General features: G+C 45.5%; 1 protein-coding gene across 5 annotated transcripts; it reads right to left on the reverse strand.

Moving 5' to 3' along the window:
- Nucleotides 1-381: 381 nt before the first annotated feature.
- On the reverse strand, nt 382-4,534 carry PSMG3 (proteasome assembly chaperone 3). 5 transcript variants are annotated; one of them, XM_066198236.1, is made up of 3 exons: nt 4,482-4,534; nt 3,571-3,788; nt 382-1,539 (listed from the first exon to the last, which is right to left on the reverse strand). In XM_066198236.1, exons 2-3 carry the CDS (start codon nt 3,784-3,786, stop codon nt 1,387-1,389), a joined length of 369 nt encoding a protein of 122 aa, XP_066054333.1. In that variant the 5' UTR covers nt 3,787-3,788; nt 4,482-4,534; the 3' UTR covers nt 382-1,386. The 5 variants fall into 5 exon arrangements, with proteins under 5 accessions (XP_066054333.1, XP_066054332.1, XP_066054330.1 ...); XM_066198235.1 differs by having other exon boundaries at nt 4,462-4,523; XM_066198233.1 differs by lacking the exon at nt 4,482-4,534 and adding an exon at nt 4,348-4,475.
- Nucleotides 4,535-8,382: the final 3,848 nt, after the last annotated feature.

Here is an 8,382-nt window from a genome sequence, read left to right on the forward strand (position 1 = left end):
CGAATCTTTGATTCTTGGAAGCACAGTTTTGAAAATTATTTTTAGATGAAGTTTCTTGTCAAGGGCAGCTGGAAGCCTGCAGTGTTTGAATGTATTTTTAAAAAGGAGTTTCATTTCTCATAATCCTTTTAAATGCTGTAAATAACCCTTACTCCAGAGAAGAGTCCTTTCAAAATCCATTTTCTGCTTTTCTACTTCAGGGGAATTTTTTTAACAACAGAAGTGACCTGGCAGCTGGATCACCATGGGTTAGGCACAGGCTCTGTGCTGATTCTGCTGTACCAACTGGTCTTAGCACAACTCCTCCCTGCCCAGAATCCAAGACCTGGCCTCTGTCTGTGCTGTCAAGTTCATAAGTGACAAAAGTGTGTAACAGCTCACTTAAAAATTTACTACTTGTTGTTTATTACAAGAGGTAAAAACAAATGTGCTTTCCAAGCAAAAGGCAAAAGTTTGGCTATTAATCTCTGCATCAGCTCATACAACTTAATCTGACAGTTTTTGTAAATGACTTGGCAGAAACAACCCTATGTAACCCCCAGACCCTCTGTTCCCACATCTCCTAAGACAGATGTTCATTGCAGGTGATCAGCCCATGGATGTTGTTTCTCTGATGTGTTGGTAGCATGTAATCCATTGGCAGAGATTACTTTCTCACCACTATTTTGGGTTTCTGTCTTCCATTCTGACATCACCTTTCATGAAATTTGCAGAGCATCATTATCTGCCTCTCTTTAAAATCAAAGTAGAAAATTAATTCAGACTACATCCAGAAAGGAATGGACATAAGGACAAAGCAGCCATCTAGGACTCATTTCCTTAAAAAAGGCAAGAAAATCTTTCCCATTATACAACTGTTGATTTTTTTTTTTTAATCAGTGCTTGTATTTCAATTCAAGTGATTCTCACAGAGAAAAAAAAAACCCCAAAAAACCAAACCAAACCAAAAAAAAAAAAAAAAACCAACCCAAAAAAACACTAGGTAAAATTTGATTTGACAATGTTTCTTTTATTCTCTCAGCAGTGGGTGTTCCCACTTTGTGGTAGGGCACAGCTACAGAGCTTGGCATCTGCTGCTCCTCTGGACACATGCGCAGAGCAGAGCCCTTTCCCAAATAAATGACCCACCCAACATGATAAAAGTAGCACTTTTCTCCTATGTTGAGACAACTGATCTCGTCTCACTGTCTTCATGGACTTGCAAACCTGTCCCAGTAACAAAACCCACAAATCTTCTACACAGTAGAGAAAAATTCATGAAATTCCTCAGGACGTCCAAAACCACCACAAAGACATTCCATCATTTTCATTTCTTAGTCCTTTTTAAATAGGTGGTGATGAGTCATGGACTCAAGATCATTTCCTTGAATCCAGATGGCACAAACTTCACCACACTTGGCAACTTCGGATCACTTCTCGTAGAGCCTGTATTCCTTCCACGGTCTTGTCCTTTAAAGCCATGGCGAGGAGAACAGGTTTGTTCCCAGCTTCCTGCGACACGAATGCCACCAGGTTTTTGGCACAAACATGGACGAGGGGCTGAAAAGCAAAGGGATACAGATGTACATTCCTACAGGTGGGAGAGTCCTCCTGCAGGAGTTAGGAGAGGAAAAGCCCTGGAGTGACGTGGAGAACCTGTTGATCCTGGACTCAGCCTGAGTCGATGTTTACTGAGCAATTCCAACATGGTCAGCAAAGGCAAACCATGGGACAGAGAACTTTAGAAAGCACTTTCTCAATCAGTTTAAAAGGGAAGAGTTTGGTCCCGCGTGTGTGTGCCAGCCACCCACACCAGCCTGAAACAACTTCACTGGAGCTGCACTTGAATTGAGTTCAGCACTGTCTGGAAAACTTGGAAACTCAGTACGGAGAATCTTTCCTTCCACAATCCTCCCACCTGAACTATGACACCAGTGTTAAATTATATGAAATGTGGTGGATCCAAATGCCTTTACTTCCTTCACAGCCAGGTTTCTAAAGAAGTTTGCAAGTACAGTTTTTTTGTTTAAAAACTTGGTCTGAAGAGGGGACATTCCACTGACAAGCCCTGGAAAAAAGCTGTTATTTTTGTAATTCCTAGAGACCCCCAAATGGTGTTATATGCACACTTTTTGTATGCCTGGTGTTAGAGATGTTACTTTTTATTTTAATAGACTAATGAAAACCAGAAGTAAGTAGTGAGGCTGAAGGAGGCAAAAAAAGGGATATAATCTTTTCCATGAGGTTTCTATAACAAGAATAGATCAGAACAGCATTGATTATTTCACTTAGACAGTATCTACAACGACATCTAGACCAACTGTCTGACAACTCAGAGCTGACCAGGTTAAAATATTATTCAGGGGATTGTCCAAATGGCTCTTAAACACTGACAGGCTCAGAGCATCAACCACCTCAAGCCTGTTCCAGTGTCTGACCACCCTCTTGGTGAAGAGGTGTATTCTAATGTCCAGTCTCAACCTCACCCAGCACAGCTTCAAACCACCCAGCTTGCCTAGGTTTTATTTACACCCACAGTTGTGGATCTGTCAGAAGGATGAGTTTGCTTTGTATTAGCTGCTGCTTGGAGGTGTGCAACATCCCAAAGAAGGATGTTAACAGTAACAAGCAGCAAAGCAGCAAACTAATGAAAGTGTTTTCTTGAAGTTTAGGTCAGTTAAGTTAGTTAAAATTATTTAAAAACAGAATGGAATAAAGTAAACATAGTACTTCCCATTTCCAAATAAAACACAAAATAAGCTTGGGGGTGGAGGCGGTCAGCATTAGCAGATAGCAAAGCAGAGAAAGCAAAGTATCTCCCATCCAAAAAGGGAAGGTTATTACTCAAGAGAAAAAACTCCACAAGGGGAAGTCATGGATAGAATCAGGAACTTGTGTTGCTATAGCTTTTCTAGTTAAAGCTAGCAAGTAATATGTGATAGCTTCAACCCTGATGGAAAGCCTCATAATCTTGTAGCTCTGTAACTTTCTGTTTTAATGTTTGACCGGTTGATGCTTTGTGAAACACATTTGCTTCTGCTTTCTCTCCAGCTTTGTGAAATGCTCAATAAAAACCTCATTTTGTTGAAGTAAAACAAATTAAACTTTATCAAGGGAAGGTGCTGGCAGGCACACTTGGGAGGGGGCAACTAAAGTCCATTATGGGGCTGGCACAGACAGGGGAGGATGGGGGTGGGAAAACAGACCTGAAAAGGAAAACAAACTCACTGGAACAGAAACCCAAAAAGGTTATCAATGGCTGCATATTTAATCTTGCAACCCTTAAATCAACAGAGCTTTATCAAACTTTCCATAAACGTGCAGAAGCAATCCATATCCTGTAGGACACTAAACAACAGATCACCAAACCACTGATGGCTAGTTAAACTTTTATGTCCAAGAGCAGACGAGCGAGCGAGCGCACATACTTTCCTGATGAGCCCCTCTTTCCTCATTTTAAAATTAATCTTATCACTGTTCAAACACTGCTTAACTGCTGTGATTCATCAACCTCCCTGGCAACTCGCACAGCCCCACCTACTACATTTCCCCCTTATCCTCGCTGCCTCTGCGCCTCGCATCCGCTCTCACCTCATCCTTGCCCAGCAGCACCTTGGTGGTGAGCGAGGGCCTGCCCACGTTGTCGCCGATGGTGTTGGGGTCCACGTAGACGATGGTCCCCAACTTGCCGTACTGTGTGACCACCACGAGGACCGAGTTGGAGAAGGCCGTGCACACCACCTCCGTCGGCACCCCGTGCACCACCTCCTCTCGCTGCTTGGACGTCACGATGGGACTCGCTTCCATCGCTTCCAAAAAAGAACAAAACGGCACCAACAGTATGACAACGTTAGATTAAAAGCATGCGCTACGGGCTACAGAAAGACCGAGTCCTTTCCATAATTTTAAATACCCACGCTTAAGTTAATTTCAGTGCAAACCCCCAGCCCAGACTGGGGAGGACTGGGAAATCCTGATGCGATGGCATCACTGCCCCTGCATGGCCCCGCTGCCTCTGCCAGGGGCCCTGCTAACGAGGGTAGCTGCTACCGAGGGGGAAACCTCGAGCCCTGCTTTCCACCCCGGTTCCACCAGGCTTTTCCTGGGAGAGGGATGGAGACAGGGACACAGGCAGACAGCCACCCCCCATCCCGCCGGGCCGCGGCCCTCACCGCCCCTACCCTTGCCAGCCCCGCCGCGCCGCCGCTCTCCGCCCAGGCCCGCCCCGCCGTGGCGGAAGCGGCGCCTTTCTTTTCCTTTTCCTTCCTTCCTTCCCTCCCTCCCGCAGCCGGCGGGGGGCGATGGCGCAGGGTAGCCGCTGCCCTCACGGCCTGTCCCCTCCCCTTCCCTCAGCGCCGCCGCCATTACCCGCCGCCTTCGCGCGCGGGAGGCGCCATCTCCGGCCCCGCCGCGCTTCTCTCACGGTCCCTCGCCGGGCTCGGGCAGAGCTGCCGCGCCCGGCCCCTTCTCCCGGGGACGAACCCCTTCTCCCGGGGACGAACCCTTTCCCCCGCTCCGCTCTTCACGTCTGGTTTCTCCCGTTTCACGCCGGGAGGTGGGGAGGAGTCACAGAGCAGGACCCCCCCTGCGCCATGAGGGGGTGGCCTGTGAGGGGCCAGGTGACCCTGGGGGCCCTAGAAGGGCCGTGAAGATTGTTTTTATTTTTACCTCCATTTCCCTGTGGGATACGATCGCTCCCACTGCTGGGTGTTAACGCCACACTGTGAGATCCTGAGCGTGCTTTCCCATCTAAATAAAAGTTGCTTATAGAAGGGGCTTGTGTAAAGGAGGCAACTTTTTATGTAGGCATACAGGGATAGGACGAGGTGAATGCTTTTAAACTGAAAGGGAAGAAATTTATATTGGCTATTAGGAAGAACTTCCCTGTGACGGTGGTGAGGCGCTGGCACAGGTTGCCCAGAGCAGCTGTGGCTGCCCCATGGAAGCGTCCAAGGCCAGGTTGGATTGGGCTTGGAGCAACCTGGGATAGTGGAAGGTGTCCCTGCCCATGACAGGGTGAAACGAGATGATCTTTTAAGGTCCTTTTCAACCCAAGCCATTCTGTGATTCTATGAAAACAAAGCTGGTTTTGGTCATGGAAGTGGCCTTGCCATTAGCTGAGCGAGCGTTGGCAGATGCCCGATGGAGCTGTACTGAGGGATAAAATAAAGACATCTGTGTGAGGAGAGTGAAACCAAATGTGTCTGTCCCAGGTGCAAACATTTGTTTCTATTAATTATTCCCAGTTAATACAGTGTTATTTTTTTCCTTTGAAATACTGATACGCAGGAATAAAAATGTTGTATTCTAATATACACAAAACCCTGAAAATTGGAATTTCCCAGAAGTTTGCAACCTCCCAGACTCCTGCAATTGCTGCACCTAAAATACAGTTGAAACCTGCATTCCCATGTTTTAGCTCTCCTTTACCAGCATCCTCACCACATCCCAAGTATCGTGCCTATGGGTACAGCAATAGCTACCTGACCTCTGGGTTATCTGTTCAGGTAACATCTCTGAAGGCCCTCATGAATACTTCTTTTGTTTGTTTTGCATTAAAAATTTTACCGAAACTTGATTACAGGAGAAGCATATACACTTGTGCTGAGAATCCTTTAAGGCACCATTAGAGAGCAGCAGAGGTCCATGGAAAAGCTTTTCATTCAGCAGGTTATTTTTGTGGTTAATTCAAACAGAGAGACTCTATACCTTTTCGGTACTCTTCACAGTCTGGCAAATAGTCTGTTTTCCAGCACTGAATAAACAGCATTCCTCTTTCTTGCTTACCACAATCACTCGAGGCTTTGCCTGTTTGATAGAGATAATAGCAGCTATTGTCAGTAAAACCTCCTGACTCATAAAGAAATTTATTTCTGCTCTGCCTTCTCCAGAGAGTAACTTTACTTCAGGACACAAAGGACTGGATTCTTCCTGCCATCCTTGCCAGACTTCATTTTATTTTTTACATCACAGGAGAACAAAGGGAGTCCACTGTAGTTCAGATTTACATGGAAAACACCATTCTTTGCTGTTTTGCATTAGTTTGGGACAAAAACCCAAAAGTTGTCTTCCACAGTTTCAGTCAATTGAATGTCTCATTTTGGCATGTGGCTGAGGTGGGATATAGCAAGCTGAAGTAACTGAGCACTGAATTCTCATCACTGAAAGCGAATACATTAAAGAAATGGACTAAGGGGAAGACTCCTGTTGTCTGTGTGACTGAGGCAGAGGATGGGGATTTGAGGATACACACCAGGACAGGTAATGGGACCTTTCCTGAGGGAGTCTGTCTGCCTGTCATCTGCTTCACAGCATTTCTGCCTGAGAAAGATCTGTATCCATACACTCCTGGTTTCTATAACACTTTTTCTCCATAGATCCCTGATCACATTGCAAACATTATTACATTTAGCTTCATAAACTGTCTTTCATCAGAACAGATTGTTAGTATAACCCATTTTACAGTTCGAGGGAAATAAAGAATCGAGACCGACGGCAGTTTCAGAGCCATCAAATCCTCAGCTGGAGATTTCACAGGATTTCAAGATCCCTTCTTCCACTCCCATGCACTCGCTGCCAAAGAAACTTAAGTCGTGCATGCCACTATCTCAATTATAAGAGAAAATCAATGTCTGTGCAGCCCCATACCTTGACAAGCAAAACTTCTAATATTGCAGCTTAATACCTTTGTTATTATTTATTCGAGCAGTTTCGTACTGCTTTTCTTTTAAACTGTTTAAGTGCCTCTGTGTGTGTAGACTGGAAGGAGGCTGCTTTTATATTAGTCTTTGCATTTATCTGAACTGATTTTATAAGAACAAATGTGTAAGATCCATAGAGCAACAGAAATCTTTCCCACTACTCTCGAACATAGACACACAGTGTTTCAGGACACACATTAATAATCCCTGCTCTGGGGAGTGCCTCACTGTCAAAGTGCTGGGCTGGTTTATTAGTTTACAGGTTATTACTTCTCTAGTTTAGATTTCTCTCTTGTATCTTTTATGATGCAGAATATAGACTGTGAGCTGGAACCTCGGGTGCAGCTGGACTCTGGGCTGCACAGCCAAGGAGAGAGGAAAGGAATTAGTTTGCTCCCTGATGCAGGAGCTCCTTGGGAATTATTCTGACCCTTGTTATAAATCAGATACATGAAGTGGAGCTGCCTGTGAGTACATTCCTCGGGCCAGACAATATCAGAACGCTCCTCTTCCCCTTATTACTGTCACAGCAAGGTCGGGGGTGTGGGTGGTGCAGGGTTGTGTGGGGGCTCTCTCTCTGGGGCCATTGTAAAAGGAGTGAAAGAAACGGCAGAAATTCACCTCCTGGATTTCTCCTTTCAAGCCGTCCCCACTGCATTTAATTAGTCTGGAAGAGACCGTGTTCAGGAAATAATAGTGAATGGAGGCCCTGGGGGAGGCAGGGAGAGGAGCACACCTGGGGCTGTTCAGCCCCAGCAGTCGGGTCTCTCTGGCTGCCTCTCTGCGGTCAGGAGAGAGCCTTTGGCCTTTGGTGCAGGGTGGAGACACGGCTTTGAACCTGACTGTCTGCAGTCAGGAGTCACCTCTGCTGCACCTGAAGTTGGTTGTTTTATCTCTGGGTTTCTAGAGCTCCTCCTGATAAAGGTATGAGCCTGCCAAACACGACCACAGGACAACTGCTTCTGCACTTGAGCAGAAATGGGGCATCAGGTGTCCTGGGGAACCTGAGGCTGGGGTGTGAGCTGCTGAGGAGTTCAGATGTGTCCAGGATTAGGTAATACCTGAACAGCATCTCAGAGTTAAAGCTCTGAGGCTCTCAGTTTACGTGCTTGTATTTTGAAGGAAGATGAGGGGATTATGGCTCTTTTGTGCATTGGTCCCTTTTCTGTGCTCCCTAGGATAACAAGATTATCAGTTCTTATTCTGAGAGACAATTCTAAGAGGTTTGTTTTGTTCTGAAGTTGTCCCCATGGCTCTTACTGTACGGAGCACCTCTTATTTCATTGATTGTGTGAGAGGAAGGTTCAGCCAATCCATCAGGCATTGCAGAACCACTCCAGCCTATTCTGTTGTTGATGAAACATTTTTTTTTTCAATGTAAAATTCAAAGCCAGCAAAAAGCATAGTCTTAGAAGAAAAAACAAACATAACACTTAAACCCAAATTTTTCCCATTCTGAGTGAGCTGCACTCAGCTGCACATCTGAAATAGAAGTGCTGGATGTGTTTACATGCTTGAGAATGTCAGGTCATGCTATTGTTTTGGTTTCTTGCACTTGCAGCTTAGTAAGGGAGCAATATGGGAATGTTCATTAATGTTTGTGTCAATAGTAACAGCCCACATATGAGCACTAGCAGATTTTCCTGAGAAAGCTCAATGCACAGGGTAGGATTTAAAAACATGGCAGTAAGCCAGCATGCCC

The sequence above is a fragment of the Chamaea fasciata genome, unplaced genomic scaffold, assembly GCF_029207755.1.
Source record: "Chamaea fasciata isolate MVZ Bird 193981 ecotype frontalis unplaced genomic scaffold, bChaFas1.0.hap1 SCAF_16, whole genome shotgun sequence".
Taxonomy (NCBI): domain Eukaryota; kingdom Metazoa; phylum Chordata; class Aves; order Passeriformes; family Sylviidae; genus Chamaea; species Chamaea fasciata.

Coding starts and splice junctions, on each gene's coding strand:
- PSMG3 (XM_066198236.1), bottom strand. CDS start 3,786: ATGGAAGCGAGTCCCATCGTGACGTCCAAGCAGCGAGAGGAGGTGGTG. Junction 1,540..3,570: donor TGCTGCTGGGCAAGGATGAG/GTGAGAGCGGAT, acceptor TTTGCTTTTCAG/CCCCTCGTCCATGTTTGTGC.